The 18293-nt window shown below is 29.5% G+C and overlaps 1 protein-coding gene and 1 long non-coding RNA gene across 3 annotated transcripts; one reads left to right on the top strand and one right to left on the bottom strand.

Annotated features, from left to right (window-relative positions):
• Window positions 1-1722: 1722 nt before the first annotated feature.
• Window positions 1723-10121, bottom strand: LOC114192614 (embryogenesis-associated protein EMB8-like). 2 transcript variants are annotated; one of them, XM_085665124.1, is made up of 14 exons: window positions 9673-10121; window positions 9512-9573; window positions 9118-9218; window positions 6849-6938; window positions 6095-6217; window positions 4478-4555; window positions 3790-3875; window positions 3590-3638; window positions 3154-3210; window positions 2945-3075; window positions 2769-2852; window positions 2478-2547; window positions 2160-2285; window positions 1890-2071 (listed from the first exon to the last, which is right to left on the bottom strand). In XM_085665124.1, the coding sequence occupies exons 1-14, from the start codon at window positions 10011-10013 to the stop codon at window positions 2048-2050; spliced, it is 1422 nt and encodes a 473-aa protein (XP_085521250.1). In that variant the 5' UTR covers window positions 10014-10121; the 3' UTR covers window positions 1890-2047. The 2 variants fall into 2 exon arrangements, with proteins under 2 accessions (XP_027938195.1, XP_085521250.1); XM_028082394.2 differs by having other exon boundaries at window positions 1723-2285; window positions 9673-10120.
• Window positions 10122-11628: 1507 nt separating this feature from the next.
• Window positions 11629-12458, top strand: LOC146884869 (uncharacterized). The gene is made up of 3 exons (XR_014996503.1): window positions 11629-11816; window positions 11994-12028; window positions 12123-12458. It is a non-coding gene; the product is annotated as an uncharacterized LOC146884869 (long non-coding RNA).
• Window positions 12459-18293: the final 5835 nt, after the last annotated feature.

The following is an 18293-nucleotide window of genomic DNA, read 5'->3' as shown; positions in this document are numbered from 1 at the left end:
CCATGTCTCCATTAGTCACCATGAAGGTCTCTCGGTGTTCTCAACATCCATGATATTTTATTTTGTAATTATATGATCCCTAATATTTTGTAGTGTAATTTGACTCTTGTAATTTCGTAAGTTTGTATCCTAATTAAGTCTGTATCAAATCTCTAAGATTAAAATGCGGACTTAAGCAAATATTTACTACACTACTAAAGTTAAGCACATATATTATATTATTTATTGATTTCTTTAAAGTATCCAAATTTATACTGTAGATTAAAATAGTATTGTGATAATTTTGAACTTAATTTTAAATTATTTAAAGTATTATTTATATCTTGAAAATATCATGGCAATAACAAATATTTTGGAATATCAATATAAAGTAATTGAATATATCATTTTAAATTTATTATAACATTTAAGTTTAAGTGTAATGTTTAAAATGTAGTGTACTCATTTAATCGTTATAACAACCAACAGTAATTTTTATACTCGATATTTAAATGGTATGAAACCTATTTTATATTCGTCGTTATTTTAAGTAATTTTAATTTAAATTGCTTGCATGTAATTTAATTACTTTATATATATATATATATATATTGAAATTAATTGAACCAGTTCATCATTTCACATTTCAATATTATATATTTTATTCATTGTAATTTATTTTTTATTTTGTAGACATAAATTTCTCACAAGTTTATAAATATATAAATAAAATATATGCATTGGTGAGTAAATAATCAAGTATAAGTTCCATTTATAGCAAAGTTAAATGCAATTATATATTAAAACACTGTATGTCTAAATTCTTATTTAGTTTGGTGAATATTTTTGGTGCTCTTCTGATTTAAGATTATATTCCTTGATAATAGTTCATTATTACTTGGATGTTATATTTGTCTTCTCTGGTTTGATGTATTCCATGCAACAAATACGTCATTTCTTCTACTAAAATACTTCTGTACAAATTATGTTAGATATACTTCTGTCATGTTGCTCTAATTGTAAAATCAAAATGCCAATTTGATGCATTAGATTTTTACTATCTTTTATCTAAAATAGAAGTTCCAAGAAACCCTGTGTACTCTTCAATTCATACAGTGTAAATCCCATGCACCATATTATATTCAAGAAAGCTTAAATAGTAAACTTGTAAAATTATTACAGACAGACAAATTGTGTTTGATTTTGTCAACAAAAGTAATTCTATAATAAATATTTGAGGAAGGAACGATTCCCTTCTTAAGAAGTCTTTTTAACTTCTATTATATGTTTATGGGAGATAGAAATTAGGCAAACAAATAACAGTTTCAAAGCGACATATCTTCAAAAACAAAAAAATTAACAAAATCTACTCAATTCTCACAGAAACACTACGAAATAAGTATCCATAAAGGGAACAATTAAAGTTAAAAGTGCATGAAAAAAAAAGAAATAAAATGCATGCAGTTAAACGAAAGAATTAAGAAATATATGATATACTAATATACAAATACGATATTTATAGAAAAGAAAAAAACCTGAACTATTCATAATAACTTTTAGTAACCTTCACCTGGGATAGTTTTAATCTTTAATCATCAACTATGATGATATTCTTATTTTTAATTCTTCAAATCTAAGATTCTGTATTTGAACCCTGAATATGGGAGATAACAATTATATCTATGTTTGTTGCAGGGTCGGATGCGAATGACATGAAAAATAAGAAATCACTGAAAGTCCGTATTAACTTCTCCACAGGCCTAGAAATGCAGATTAACCCCAATTGCAGGGGAATGAAATAGGAGTACATTATTTATTATACATCTACATAGATAAATACAACAATGGTAATAGCAAGTAAGCAATTATCTTCTGAGCAATCCATTTGGTAAGATATTCCTTATCTTTTTCCCAAACACAATATATAGAGCCGAACCAACCAGTGGCCAACTAGTGGTAATAGCAATATAAACTAGCAACCAGATGGACCATTGATTTTGTCGAGATAACTGGCCTAGGTATATTTTGAACGGTCTCATTACATTCGCTGTTGCATCCTGAGCACTACCTATTTGAGCAATGGCTGGCGAACCTACAGTCTTTGCATTAGTCTCAAGCTCATCTCGTTTAACTTCTTCTGGAATCATCTTTAGACCCTCATTATGTGTATCCTGCATTACCTGTATTTCTTCTGTATTGTCATTTTTTAGCTCGTTGTTCAATGCAGCCACCATTCCATCTTCGGTAACATTAACATAAGGGCCCCGATCAATTGATGTGCCCAATGGTGTGTTTGGTTTAGGGATCTGCAACACAAATACAAAAATAGCAGTTTCAGCCACTAGAATTGCTCTGCTTACCACTCCAAGTATAAATTACTTGGTCTTACATTTTCTAATGAGATACCAAAACGTTTAAAACTATTACCCAACCAGAGGATGAATATACATTCAATGGGAAAAACAAGTGACTAAAGTCTGCCGTAAGCACATCTTTACCTTCTTCTGTACATGCATAAAATCGCTGGCGTGTAGTTCACCAAGGAATTCATTAACGGCTCTTACCCACCTGCGAGAGGGAAGCAAATTGCTCTTCATTTTCTTTATAACAAGAATTCAATCGATGTCGTGAATATTCTAGTGCAACTTGAATCAAGGAATGATATAGATCATATTAGAATGTTGCAGACAAAAAAAGTGTTGCAATAATTGAGCGACAGAAAACAGCAAAAGTTGGCAAGATCATGTAAGAGAATGCTGAAGAATCAGATGAATAAAATTATCAAGTACCACAGGCCAGATGCAGTTATCCCTTCGAAGAATGCCAGATGTCCTCCGTGCTTCACAGTAGCCAAGACAACATTTTTATTTGCCCTATCAAAATAGTAGAAACATTAAATTGATATTGAGGTAATGCAAGAAAAATCACATTAATCAGAACCTAGGAAAACATTAAAGCAGTGTACCTGCATTCATCCCAGGGAATGGCTTCTCTGGTACAGACTGGATCATCCAGAGCACTAATACAGAGAAGCGGAATCGAAACAAATTGGACATAATTAGAACTGCTGCAGCGTCTGTAGTACGTATCCACAGTCTAAGGAAACAAAATGAGTTTAGTTAACCGATGTGAATAAAAACGAAAGATAAGGCAAAATAATAGAGTACTACATACCTCATACTTCCCAACAATGCGGGTGGCATGATTATCAAAATCTCGAATGGAAATAGACTGCGAAGCACAAGATTGTGTATGCACACATGATTGGATAAAATTTAAAACTCACAAAAAACAATAAAATGCGGCACATAACACTTAAGAATGTTTACGTGAATAAACTAGTCTAACATTAACTTCTATCATTCAATCGCTTGAATAAATCCCTTCCATGTATCTCCCTTGTTTACTACTACTACAAAGTACAGACTAGTAAATTGTCTCGATACCACAATAAATGGCTAATAAATCATTAAAGTTGAGTAATTGGATTAAACACGCCTGCATCATAAAAAATTTCAATAACTGCAGTCTTTTTTCTGTTTTGAATAACTGCATGCCTTAGTTTTATGATTAGTAGTAGTAAATACGTATTATAGAGAGTAAAGGGCACCTTTTCTATCCCTTCCCAATTAGCAAGGCGAGAAAAATGAGGCTGGTGTCTGCAATGAATATTTGTAATGATATAAATATAGATTAAGTTACATTGTGAACTAGAGGAACTTCGTAGTTTTGCAACAACTCTTCGCATATGAAGAGCTCTATAGAAAAAAGTCAATATATTTGAATTCTACATGAAAGACAAAGACATACAATTTTGCATAACCTTGAAGTCCAACTGCAAGTGCTTTATCATAAAACTTCTGCACACGCCTACGGGTTATAAATCTATCTCCAATCTGCAAATAATAAAAAGGTGATCAAAACAAAATGAAGAATAATTCAAACTTACAGTAATGTGGAATTGGTGCAAATTCAATAAAACTCCGTTGATCATGTCATAAATTATATAAAATAAAAACAATTTTTAACAAAAAGCATACACGTCTTGTACGCTGAAGTCGCCATGGATATAAAAAGCACAACAATATTATATACAAAAAGGTCTAAACAACAATATAAAAAGAATCAGCTGAAGAACCAGTTCAAAATCAATGAAAACTAGTTTGAGTCAACCATCCTTTTGATTTTCAATCAAAATACTTTACAGAGGAAATAAATTAACATGTAAAAGGTCCACGAATGATGCACAATAATTAGCCTTTTATTATTGAGTTTATCTTGTAGGATACGTAATATAATTATGTAAATTTAAAAGTCTAAGATAGTTTATTATGTACTATGTAAGATTACATCCAAATTATATTTAGTTGTCATTGGTTTAACAATGGATGAACCAACGATAACCAAGGTATGCTTTTATTGGTTCAAGTACTAATGTCGCTGTTAAAACACAAGCTAAAAGTAGACCCAACTTAATTTTTCAAATCAAAATACTAACCAAAAGGTCCCAAGGAGAGCAAACAGCTACAGCTCCAGCTACAGGAGTATTCTCACCTTCCTCACCAAGATATTTTATCTGCAAACAATCTTTCCAAATCAAACAGTGCAGTGACGAAACTAAGTTCATTACATTTGTAAGAATAAGTTAAAAACTGTACGGTCCCTAGTTTTGCTGTAGTTTGAAAAGCAGGCAGACCGTGTGCCAATGGTTACAATATAAGTATTACAAAAATTTTAAGCATTAACACAGGAGTTGCAATTCATAAAGTTACGGAACCAGCGTGATGTTTTCCTTATTTCTTTTTTCTTAATCCGTTCCCAAATAGTTTTTTACAGTGGTTCTCTAGATGTTTATTTCTCACGTCTTAGAAACTGGTACATTTTTGGGTTCCCTAAAGTTACATTCTATAGCAATAAGAGAATCCACAGTACATGGTTGCTTAAATGGATTTGTTTCGCTTAATTTTGTTAGTCTTAAATGCCAGATAGATTTAAACACTAGCCATTGAAATTCATTCCAATGGTAATGTTGCTAAAGTTGTTTAATCTAATTTTGTAGATCCTACAAATGATTATTTTTTGTCGTGATTTTTTTTTTTTAAATCTGAGTTGTATTGTTTGAATTCGATGATGAGTTTTGATCTTTTTAGTTTTCGTTGTACTTTCTGTTTTGTTTGTGACAATATCTCTCTTTTACAGCTTTTCTTCAGAAAGTTTTTAAGCTATGCTGCTTATAGCAACACTAGTGCTTGTGCAAGCAACGATAGCTCATACGTTCATCACTAAAAAAAATTTAAACAAAGGTGTTTAGCACAAACCAACCCCCTTAAGCACGCACTACCATTGGACATGGTTTAACTCAACAGAATATAATGAACCACATTAAGTTTGAACATTAAGTCTCACTAAGATTACACATAATGAACAAGGAGAGATTAATATGATAATATTTACCCCTGAGAACAGTTTTTTTATCATAGATTATGCTAAACCAATTCAAGAAATTAAGAAAAATTCATCATCTCCGACGAGGAGGAAGCATAGAGGTCAATAGGGTGGAAAATTATACCAATGACTGAACAATTTTTATCAAATATGATCCTAACCAGTACGACGAAGTGTGAAACTAGAAGGGATCAGTTGCTCCTTTGTACTTGTCACAAATGGCACTTCAAGACGTATGTGATACGGAAATTTATAGGTTTACATTATATGATGTGATTAACTAAATTAAACAATTAAGGTTCATTTGTTTATGCCTTTTCTAAAGAACACAAACTATTTAATTTATAATGATGATGTAAGTAACGCGCAAGACTAGGGCCAACAGTTAGGTCGTTGCCTTGTGACCTCAGTTCAAAGGTTTAAATCCTAAGAAAGTTCTCTCCACTTGCAGGGGTAAGACTACACACAACTATCCTCTCTAGACCTTATTTGATGGGATGGGAGTCTCGTGAACTAGACCTCCTATTATTTTAAATTCTTTGGGAAGAAAAGAAAAACCTCAGAAAGAAAAGTGTCTTTTTTCACAAAAAGTTAAAATAGCTTATAGAAAAAGTTATATATATGACAAACGCATTGTTTCAACTTTAAACAATCTAAAGAAAAGAAATACCAGAACATTAGCTCCAATGCTAGTCCCCACAATAAACAAAGGTGCCCTGGGGTTTTCTCTGTGTAGATAACTAACCACTGTGCGTACATCCTCAGTCCATCCAGCATTGTAGAAACAATCAGACTGAAACGATTTTAATGAAAAATTGCATTACTGGGGGAAACAATTAAACAAGAAAACTAATACGCCACAGTGATCACAGTACTGAAATGCAAAAATAATCCTAATATTCTGACAAAAAGTAATGAAATAAAAGTAAGAACAGTTTACAGTTTTGTTTGAATTATTTTCAAATTTTCATTTCCACTTCTCCCTAACAATTACAAAATGTCATCTTATTTCCTGTGTAAAATGAAGTTGGTGCCTTCACCAATTTGGTAATATCGTAATTATTAATAAAACCATTTCCTTGGACTAAACAGATACTTTAAACTCTTTGTGGTTACTGACTTACGGCTATTTAAGAGCTATTTTTCTGGACATGCAAATAGATTGGCCGATTTTCCCTACCTACTGAGCTTAATTAGCCAACTCATTAACCTTAAATTTTAATAATGGTAGTAGGAAGCAAGCTTAGTTTAGAGATATATGACCAGTCCAAGTCTTCGCAAATAACTATAAACAATTTTATATTGATTTAGATGCTTAAGTACTAAGTACGATATATAGATGCAAATAGTCTTCAAGTATATCGACAATATTCAAGTTATGTCTTGAAATTGAATTAAAAACCTGCAAACTGCAGAACACTAACCGTGATCGAAACGCCTCCAAGTCCTCGGTGGTTACTGATAACAACTTTCCATCCACACTTAGCTGTATGGTATGCAAGATGTTTGAGATACTACCAAGAAAGTGGGAGGATAAACGAAAAACAAAGTGTAAGGAGGCAATCTAATATAAAATGAAACTTCAAATCAACAAAAAGATGAAATTTATAAACTAATAACTATTTTATAAGGGTATATATAAGCCAAAGTCTAGCATACTTCATGTCTAACAGAATAAATTAACAAATTAGAATGATTGTGCCGGACGCTTTCTCCATTTTAACAAATTAGTACTATTCAGGGAAGAAATGTTTTTAGCAATAATACCCCAGCAACAATCAAATATCAATCTAATATTGCTCCTGGAAGTCCAGTTGCTCGTGCAAAAACTTAATGGCAGGCCAAGGCTTTTGTTGAGGATTTTAATGTGTGACATTATGTTGTGTGTGTTCTCAATATGTATTAGGCATGCATAAAAAAGGTGAAACATATATTCTGAATTTGTGAAAACTGAAGAACCTCAACCAGAAAATCAAATCAAAACATTCATCTCATAGCACAAAAAAATGAGTATTGAACTTGCAGACTGAATCATGGAGACAGTGACAACAACGACTAAGTGTTTTTTCTCGTAAGGTGGGTTAGCTACTTGAATCAAACAATGTCTTAAGGTTGCTCACAGGTATGGATACTCATTAACCCAAACCGATCCAATCCAACTCAAATACTTTTAGGTTGACAATTTTGAGTGTTTGAGTCAAACTCAACCAACCTCAATCTAACCCATTGTTCATTGAGTCGGGTATTGGAATTTTTGGTTTTGTTCATTCAGTCGGGTATTGGATTTTTTGGTGTTGTTCATTGAGTCGGGTATTGGATTTTTTGGTGTTGAAACCCATGAACCCAACCCAATCCATCTGTTACATAATATAATTTTTATTTTTATTTATTATTTGTATATTTTATAAAAAAGTAAAGATCGAGGAAAATCACATATATTAAACATCATTTTCTTTCTTTCTTGTCCTAGTCTTTTTACCCAAACATTCGTTAGAGCATCTTGAGTGGATAACTAATTCATCGGTTCTTAAACTGTCTTTTGTAAATCCTAGATTTTCCATGTCATATTTAAGAATTCTATTAGCATTTTACTCCAATTGTAAACTCAATATTCTCTATAATTTCTAGTTTTTGTAAAAAAAGGAAAATATTTGTTTATTTGCAAGAATACATTATCAGAGACAAACAATTTTTATAGTGTCAAACTCCAACAACAAACGTCATGAAAAATAAATTCCTAGTTTATGAAATGTTTGCTCACTTTTGCATCAAATTTTTTAAATTAAGATTTGGTTTAATTTATTTAGATGCATTATTCAATAAAAATAATTTAAAATTTAAATATTGGAAAGTTATCAAAATGAATTAGTAAAAGAAAATTATTATTTCGTATATTGTAAAATCATTTTTATCTTTTGGATTCCTATTAACCCAATCCACAAATCGGGTTGGTTCATTTTGAATTTGGATGAGAAATGACACATATCCAACCCAACCGAACTATTTTAATCAGGTTTGGTGATCAACCCAACTCTACCCATGAAGACCCCTAATAATATTCTTTAGTAAGTCATAACAATAGACTAATTACTTAATTGTTTTGCCAATAGTATTAGTATCCCTGTGCCTCTAGTAGCTAGGTCCTTCATCTAATCCACTCTCCTCTTCAGGGCTTCCACATGACTTTCACCACACATGACCAAACCACCTAAAGCTACATTATACCATCTTTTCAGCAATAGAAGCTACCCACACTCTTCCCCCAAATGCATGCATATCTTAGCAAGATTTTAAGTTTGTTGGGCCTATCGTGTCATTCGCTATCAAACTATCTATAAATATCTAGTTTCATCTTGACATATATATGGCTTGTCGTAATGGGGTATTGACAATATCTAAGTGAATGCAAATGTCACCTAACAAACCGCTTCTTTTATTAGGTTGAATTATGCTTAAAGTTCATTATGTTGCCAACAGATAATGATACTCATGCAACACTACATAAAGCCTATGTCATAACTACCATCTACCAAGACACTAAACTACGAAGTTTACAATTCCTGACCAAGCAATCAATTAGCTGCTCACAGGGAAGGACAGGTACGTGGTTGTTTCCAAATTCCAACTAAGTTGTATAGTGAGGGAAGTAACAACAACATTAAGAATACACGTAAACTGAAATTAATGACTTACAGCGGAGGAAGAGTCACTTGTTAGACCAGGAATTACTACAACAATGGGAGTGGATTCATCTTTACAAACAACACTCTCCACATGGGTAGCGCCAGCAGAAACTGTACCAAGACAGGACACATAAGAATGAATGATCAAACCTTGGAAATTGTACACAACTGGTATCCAGCATATCTGGAATCATATAGGATACAATTCGATATCATATTAGAATGTGTGTTTGGTCCAACTCCAACCGATAAAAACAGCTTGTGAATTGAGAGTGGTTCTTTTTTTTTTTTCCAAAACATGTTCAATCCAAAATTTATTTGATCCTCAGTGTAAGTCACTACTAAGTATGCAGGCATTATGAAAAGAGAACTAAAAAACATGAAGATTCGATATACTGTAGTACCGTCGGAACTCATTAGCCAGTCCAAAGCAACGGTTCCACCATCAGGAGTAGTAAACAGTTGTCTGAAAGATGAGAGAACATAATAAGCTGAAGGGTTAAACGAACGAATCCAATAACCCAATCAAACGCACAAGAATTGAAGAAAGAACGGTGGAGAGGACCTTCGGTATTTGAAAAAGGGAGGTCGACCGAAAAAGTTGAGGAAGACGGTCTGGAGATGGGGACTGGAGAGCCAGGGCGTGGCGAGGTAGGAGCCGTGGAGAATCCTGCATTTGGAGACGACGCCGTCGTAGACATCGGAAGCGGGGTGAAAGGTTAGGGCGACGGGGGAACCGGCGAAGAGAGAGAAGAGGTCTTGGAGGAAATGGAACTCGAGAAAACGGTAGAGAAGGACGATGAGAATGAGAGAGGCGAAGAGGAGGTAGTGGGAGATTGGAATGAGGGAGAGCGCCCGAAAGAGGAGACGGTACGCGGATACAGAAGAAGACCAATCCAAATCCATGGAAGTGGCGAACTAACCGAGGAACACCACCGATTATTCAATTCAAATTCGACAATGCTGGTTAGTTACTCCTTCTATGTTAGATCAGAGGAAGAGAGGAAGAGAAAAAGGAGAGTACCATACTGTAAGGAAGAGTGGCGCGTGAAATTAGCGACCATTCCTCGACTTCCACGTGACCCCATGCCGTGCATCGTACACGCCGTCGTTTTTTATTTTACTTAAGGTTAAAATACTCATTTGGTCCATGTTTTTTGTTGAAAAATCTCAAATAGGTCTTAAGATTTTTTTTAGTCTCAATTAGGTTCATATTTTTGAAAATATGTAACAATTAAGCTCATTCCGTTAGTATAGAGTTAACGGTGTTAAAGATGTGTCACGTGTCAACTTCACATTTTTTTGAATTTTTTTAAAATTTTTTAATTTTTTTTTTAATTTTTTTTTAATTTTTTGAATTTTTTTTTTAAATTATTCATGTCACGTGTCACGTCAGTATTGTATCACGTGTCAAGTCAGTAAGGTGACATGTGTCAAATCATTATCTGAATCTCAATTTGGTCCATATATTTGTTATTTTTATTACATTTTAGTCCATTTTTTTTAAATTTTTTAAATATATTTATTTTAACTTTTTACAAAATTGTTTTAAAATTTTATATTTAAATTTATAAAATTGTTAATTTTAAACCAACTCTAACATTTGTATATAAATTATTTAAAACAATTTTGTAACAAGTTAAAATAAATATTTTAAAATTTTAAAACAAAATATAAAATAAACTTAATATTATTAAAATGTTTAATAAAAATATCATTATAAAATTTATATAAAAGTTAAATTTGATCTCAATTTGGAAATGATGAAATTAAAAATTAAAAAAAAAATTGACAGAAATATAATTAAAATAACAAATATATGGACCAAATTGAGATTCAAACAATGACTTGACACGTGTTACTTTACTGACTTGACACGTGGCACAATATTAATGTGACACGTGGCATGAATAATTTAAAAAAATTTAAAAAAAAAATTCAAAAAAAAAATTCAAAAAAAATAAAAAATTTAAAAAAATGAGAAGCTGACACGTGGCATATCCTTAACACCGTTAACTCTATACTAACGGAATGGGCCTAATTGTTACACATTTTCAAAAATATGGACCTAATTGAGACTAAAAAAAATCTCAGGACCTATTTGAGATTTTTCAACAAAAACATGGACGAAGGGAGTATTTTAACCTTTACTTAATTGTAATGTAATCTTTATAATTTACAAAATCCATAATTTCCACCTTTAATTTTTAATTCTGTAATTTTCTACGTATGAAATTTTAGTTTTTCAATCATCCGTAAGTGTGTTTAATTTTTAGAATTTTTTTGTTACTTTAAACATGTCTTAATGAAATAAATGAAGTGGACAATTTTTTAACATTTTTTTACTAATTGAGATTTAACAGTTATTCAACATATTTTTTTGACTGCATATTAAATAAAATCACCGATAATTAAAAAATAAAGAATTAAAATTCCATGAGGGATGAAATTATGGATAATTAAGAGACTAAAATTGTGGGGGAAAAATTAAGGACAAAATTGTGGATTTTATAAAATTGAGGCCAGCAAACTTCCATCTTCTATGATGAAATTCATGGGATTGTTGAAAACTCTAACTTTCATTCTTGTCATATATAAGCCTCCAGTATTTAGCAAGAGAAGAGTATACTCAGGTGAGATATGAAATACGCAAAGATCAAAGCAACTCTGAAGCAAGCTTTAGAAGATAAAAAGAAGGCTAAAGTTTAGGTATGATATTAATTTTACGGTGCTTTCGGGTGATGCTTCATATTTGATTTTTGAGAGTATTGGTCAATTATGCAGCATGATGACTCTGTGTGTTGTATGAGATTACACAGCTTTTTCATCTGATCTTTTAATGTGGTTTGTGGTTATTAACGTAATGTGCTCTCTACATGTTTGTAGTTTTGTCTGGTCCTTTTCTCCATTGTCTTGCTAAGGTACAGGATCTTTGTATTCTGTGGGTACCTCTGGTGCCATTTCATTTATATTATATTTGTTTTGCTGATTAAAAAAATTGTGCCTACCATATAGTACAATCTCCAAGATCACCAGAATCAGTTTTTATGGTGATCTCTTCAATGAAGAGTAAGACCTCATGCCCCTTTCTGATCTTCTTGCCCAACAAAGGAGAAGAACAATTACTTGCATCAAAGAGCAGAAAAAAATTGAGAAATCTGAAGTCTGAGTTGAAGCCAAAAGGGAGAGCAAACAAAAGGCATTAGTTTGAGAGGGAGCAGATCCAAATTTTTGGGAATATTATTTCTTTTTGTTTGATTTTTGTAAGCCCTGATTATTTTGAAGCCTGACATGGAAAACACGTTATCTTTGACAGAAAAAAAATGTTTTATAGTTAATGATAAATAGAAAAAGGTGAAATAATTTTTTTCAAAGATTTTTCAAATTTAATTTTAGTAAAAACAGAAGAAAAAAAAGTTTAATTTTTTTTAATTATTATACTCTTTCTCATTAGCCCAACAACCAATGATCTAATGTATATTCATTACAATTAAGGTTAGGAGTGTATTGATATTACAATATGTGAATATAATCTATCATAGGTAAAGAAAAAGAGATCGAATAAAAACATATTTTCTACATTTTCTCTTTCTTTCTCGTTACTTTCTACACAAATACATTTCATTTTTATCTCTCTTGGAAAACAAAAATCCTAGAAAAGGATGCATGAAAAAAAAAAAGATAATTGTAATGTACAAGATGAGAGAGTGAAATTGATATAAAAGAAGAGATATTAAAATTTTTTGAAGATATGTCACCGTCAATTTATCTTTCTCTTGTTTTATTTCCTCCAATTTTTATTATTTTTTTAAATCATTAAAAATTAATTTTTTCCCATTTCTTTAGTGTATATTCTGTCGCTCGCATCGTATGACACCAATTTTAAAATAATTCAAAATTTTAAAATTTTAAATAAAAAGGTTTTCAAAATGATCAAAAAAATCAAATCATTTTTTAAATAGTTTTCTGAATTGTTTTTTTAATAAAGAATTATGTAACACTGATTCTCTATTCTAAATTTATAAAAAATTTATAAATAGAGATATGTAGGAGCGAGGATTAATCCTTCTCCGACCCAAAAAAATATTTTTGTTTCTTTTGTACATTCTTTTATTATTATTGTTTGGGTAAATAAATATTTTGAAAAATCATATAACTTTTGCACATTTAATTAAAGGTATCGTCTTAAGACAGACGTTGTGGTGTTAATACCTTTCCCATGCGTAACCAATCCCCAAACCCAAAATCTGGTTTGTTGCAGACCTTGTCATATCTTTTTGGTTTTTTTCATAGTTTTTCAGGATAAACTAGTGTGACAACTTCAAACTCTGTTTTCTCAAATTTTATTTTTGACCAATTTTGGTTGCGACAACTATGTTTGTTTTCTTTTTCAAATAATTTTCCAATTAAATCTATCACCGTCTTCTAATTTCCTCTACTTCATTACATTGGGCAATTCTTAAGACCTGAAGATCTTCCTCAACCAATGCTCTCGGTTGTGACAAATGACGACTCTAATGGGGATGTTAGAGAGATGCTAGAGAGTTAGGTCATTTATTTGGATGTGCAAAATTGATGTGGTTTTTTTTCACATTTTTTCTTTCCCTTTTTTTTCTCTTTCTTCTATTTAGGTATCTATCTCTTTTTTATATTTGGAATTAGGGATGGCAACAGGTCAGGTCGGGCACGGATAGTGCTTACCCGCAACCCGACTCGCAAAAAAAAAAAATTTGCCCGTTATCCGCCTGTTTACCCACCGGGTATCTGCTTAAAAAATACCTGCAGATATTTTTAAAACCCGCGAATACCTGTGGATACCCGATATTCGCAAATATTTAAAAATATATATTTTATAATTTTTTTAATATAAAATTATAAAAAATAAGTAAATTAAATTAAATTTTAACTATAATTAAATTTGATATAACAAAATATACTATTAATTTTTATTTTAATTAAATTTAACTTAATAAAATATAAATTAAATTTTAATTTTAATTTTTTGCGGGTAATGGGTACCCACGGGTACGAATAATATGATACTTATACCCGACCCGTTTATAAGCGGGTATTAAAATACCTGCTACCCGCGGGTACTAACTATCCACCGCGGATTTTATCTGCGGATATCCGCGGGGCACGAGTATTTTTGTCATCCCTATTTGGAATAGTGTTATGTGTATGTTCATTGGTCACTATGAGAACCCTAACTAGAATTTATTTGCTTTATTGGTACTCTTATTTCTTGTTGTTTATCCCGTGTCATGGAAAATGTCATGAAGTGGGTCATAATATAATTCTAGTGACCTTGATATTTAGGTATTAGGGAACTATCATTGTGAGCAAATATATTTTGCCTTGGAACTTCAAGTGTCCAACCTATGTTAAATTAAGGCACAAAAGATAGACTATGTGGGTCCTTTACCCTCACATTCCTTGTATATAATAATAAATCCATCACTATCACACCATTATTAAAAAAATGTCTTTTGTTTTCATTATTTATTTTAAATGTAAAATTTATTTTAATTATTTATTTTAAAACATGATTTTAGCTTTAAAACTAGTTGTTTAGATACTGAAAAAGTATTGAAAATTATTTTATTTCTTTAAATATATTGTTGAGTCATTAAAAATAGTTTTAAAAAATATTTTAATTTCTCAAATTTAACATTTATAGAACTAAATATATTTTTATAAATAGGAGAGACTAAATTAAAAATAAAAGAAGCAGAGTTCAGTCCTGAAATTAAAAAATTAAAAACAGTTTTTTCCTGAAATCATGACATATTTTCTTGTACCTTTCCTTTTCAATAATTGCTTAAATACGAATATATCATTTCTTTTTTGAAATAATAGAATGTTGAGTATTATTAAAAATTTTGACATATTAAAATCATTAATTATTTATCATCACATAAAAATTTATTAAAATAAAAAATATAAGAGATCATATCAATCTATAATAAAAATTAAATTATATTTATAATAAAAAAATATAAAAGACAAAAAATATATGTAGGTAAAGCATTAAACACATTTATATTGTTATTTATAAATTAAAGTTAAATGAATCAACTTAACGGTACAATGATTTTTCTTTAAAAAAAAATGAGAAATCTTAATTGCATATTCTTAAAACAAAAAATGCAAATATGAATATGATTTTGAACATACGTAACTTATTGGTTTTCATTGACGTATATAGTAAATTATTTGTATTTTAACGTATAAAACTATCCTTAATTTCTTAATATGTAGTTTTTCTGTGTGTATTTTTTACTTGGATATATTCTATAAAGTATTGTGAGTGTATTTAGCAAAATTAAGTGATAAATTAGTTTCTAATTCATAAGTTTGAACTAATCAGTTTATTAGATTAAAAATGTTTGATAAATTAGGTAACAAGTAGGTAATAAACATAAAATTATAACTAAATAAGTTTTAATACATAAATAAAATTTGTGTTTACAAAAAATATATATTGTTATAGAATTATAATTTTATATACCTTTTAAATAATTATTTTTTTAGCACTTTTACTTTTTAAATTTTTTTAATATTTGATAAATTTTTTTATTTAAATATATGTAATGAGTATTAATTAATTTTTTCTTTTTTATTTAATAAATTTAGAGTTTTTGATTTCTTAATTCAAACTAGTGTTCCATTGAATTTCGTGTTTACATTATATCATATAATGAAATATTTTTTATTTTAGTTATAATATTAATTTTTAAATTTGAATTGTAGAAAAAAATAAAGATAATTAAATAATTATACATACATGAAATTTTAGTAAAAAAAATTAGAACAATAAAAAATATATTAACATATAAGAGATAATAATAAAATAAATTAAATTAAATTATAAATTAAAAGTTAATTTAAGTAGTTTATAAAATAGGAAGTTATTATAAAGTAGACTACTTTTAAACAGTAAATATAAACTTTTAAGTTAATTAAATAAATGTAATACTTAATTTATGATTTTACCAGAATACAATTTTAGACTTGGATATTAAAGTCTTTGAATACAAACAAAGTTGAGAATGAACAACCTTGAAAAAGAGCGTCTGTAGTAAACACGTTGTAGGACTTTTGAAAACAATAGAAGAAGGCATTCATCACTTGTGGAGCAAGTGTTCGAGTATTTTCAAAGATTAAAATTCAACAAATGAAACTACAAATAATTCCACGAGGAAAATATATGTGCAAATTAAAAAAAATCAAAATAGAAAAAGCTAAAATACCTTTTTATTTTTTATTTTTATCAATTTTGTTTGATTTGGTCATTTGTTGCTAACACCGTTTAAATTATTAATCGTGATCGTCACATGCCACTTTGTAGTTTTCTTTATATATATTTTAATTTTTGAAAAAATGTTCATGTGTCAACTCAACAACGGATCACGTATCAGAGTCTATATTTTATACTCAATTTAATCCTTATATTTATTAATTTTGTTTAATTTAGTCTCAATTTTGATTAAAATTGACCAATTTTGTGTGTCTCTCGAAATTGAGATCAAAGTTAATTTTATATAAAAGTTATAATGATGTTTTTATTAAAATTCATATTTTTATTAAACATTATTATTTTAAGGTTACAATTAGTTTAAAATTAGAATGAGAATTTTAAGGATAAAAACTAACATCATTGATATAAAATTTTTAAAATTAGTCTTTATCCCTACAATTTTCGTTATAATTTTAAACTAATTGTAACCCTAAATAAAAATATTCAATAAAAATGTGAATTTTAATATAAAAACTAAATTTGGTCTCAATCTAGAGAGGGACAAAATTACTTCATTTAAAAAAAATTGGGGCTAAACTGAACAAAAATAACAAATATAGGATCAAATTGAATATAAAACAAACATTAACTCTTACACGTGGCACATTGTTGGGTTGACACGTGGACATTTAAAAAAACATATTAAAAGAAAAAAAAAGTCATGAAGTGACACGTGAGCGTCACTGTTTATTACCGTTAATGATTTAAACGATGTTAGCAAAAAAGACCAAATTGAATAAAATTGATGAAAATTGTAATCTATTTGAACAAAAAAATAAAATTAAGACGGATTTGATAAAACTTTATGAAAATTGAAACAAAAAGATATTTAAGCAATAGAAAAAACCCAAACGACAGGAAAAAATATGAAATGAAAGTAGATAATCATGTTTTGTTGCAGGTGGCATCAATTGTCCAGTAGCAGAGGTCAAGTGGGTCAAGTCATAATCGAATTGTGACGCTAGAACTTGTATACATCTAACAATTGGTATCAGAGCTAATGTCATGAGTTTGAGATTCCTAATACGACAATTGTTGAATGGGAGGTTATTGTAGGTGGTATCAATTGTCCCATAGCAGAAGCCAAGTGAGCCCGGTAACATTCGAATTGTGGCGCTTGAGCTTGTGTTACACTCTTAAGTAGAAAGAGTTTCGTCCCGTAATGGTTATAACTTTTGACCTAGTGATAAGCGCTCGATCTTAACATGTTTGTCTTTCGTAGTTTGGAGACTCGTTTTGAACGATTAGGTAAATATCTACTATATATTAACTTTTTAGAATGCGGCTTTAATAATTACATTTTTCTATTATATTTTGTTAAATAATTTTTGTTTATTATTTAAAATTTTAAATATAAGTGGTGGATTTTAATTAATTAATTTGAGAGCTAAAATAATATTATAAAAAATAAAGTATAATTTTAATATTTAATCTTCGACTATTTACCTACGTAAGGAAGATTAATAAACTTTTTCTGTTTTTAAAATTATTATTTTGCTGTAAAAGTAAGTGTTAGTTGAAGTTAAAGATGAGAAAACAGAACACCTATAAAAAAGAAAAAATTTATAGACTCATTATTTTAAGATTTTAAAATAAATAAAATATTGTTGTAATATTGATAATTAAAAATGATTTCAAGTTTTTTTTTTCGCTCTCCTTTTCAAATATTTGGAAACAATTTTATAATCCAAACTTTTTAAACTAATTTTATAATTAAAAAGAGTTAAACCCATAACTTTTTTATTCCCACCATCCCTTTCAATTTTTCACTAAATCAATCTTATAATTTCAATTTCAACTTTTTTATGTGAATTTTGACTCATCTTATCATAATTGAATATTTACGGGTGGCATAGTCACAATTTTTAATCACATATGTTCTAAAA

Source organism: Vigna unguiculata, chromosome 7 (assembly GCF_037176805.1).
Source record: "Vigna unguiculata cultivar grain cowpea cultivar isolate G323 ecotype 2 chromosome 7, ASM3717680v1, whole genome shotgun sequence".
In the NCBI taxonomy this organism is placed as follows: domain Eukaryota; kingdom Viridiplantae; phylum Streptophyta; class Magnoliopsida; order Fabales; family Fabaceae; genus Vigna; species Vigna unguiculata.
The sequence above is the reverse complement of the archived record's forward strand: the minus strand, read 5'-3'. Positions and strand labels throughout refer to the sequence as shown.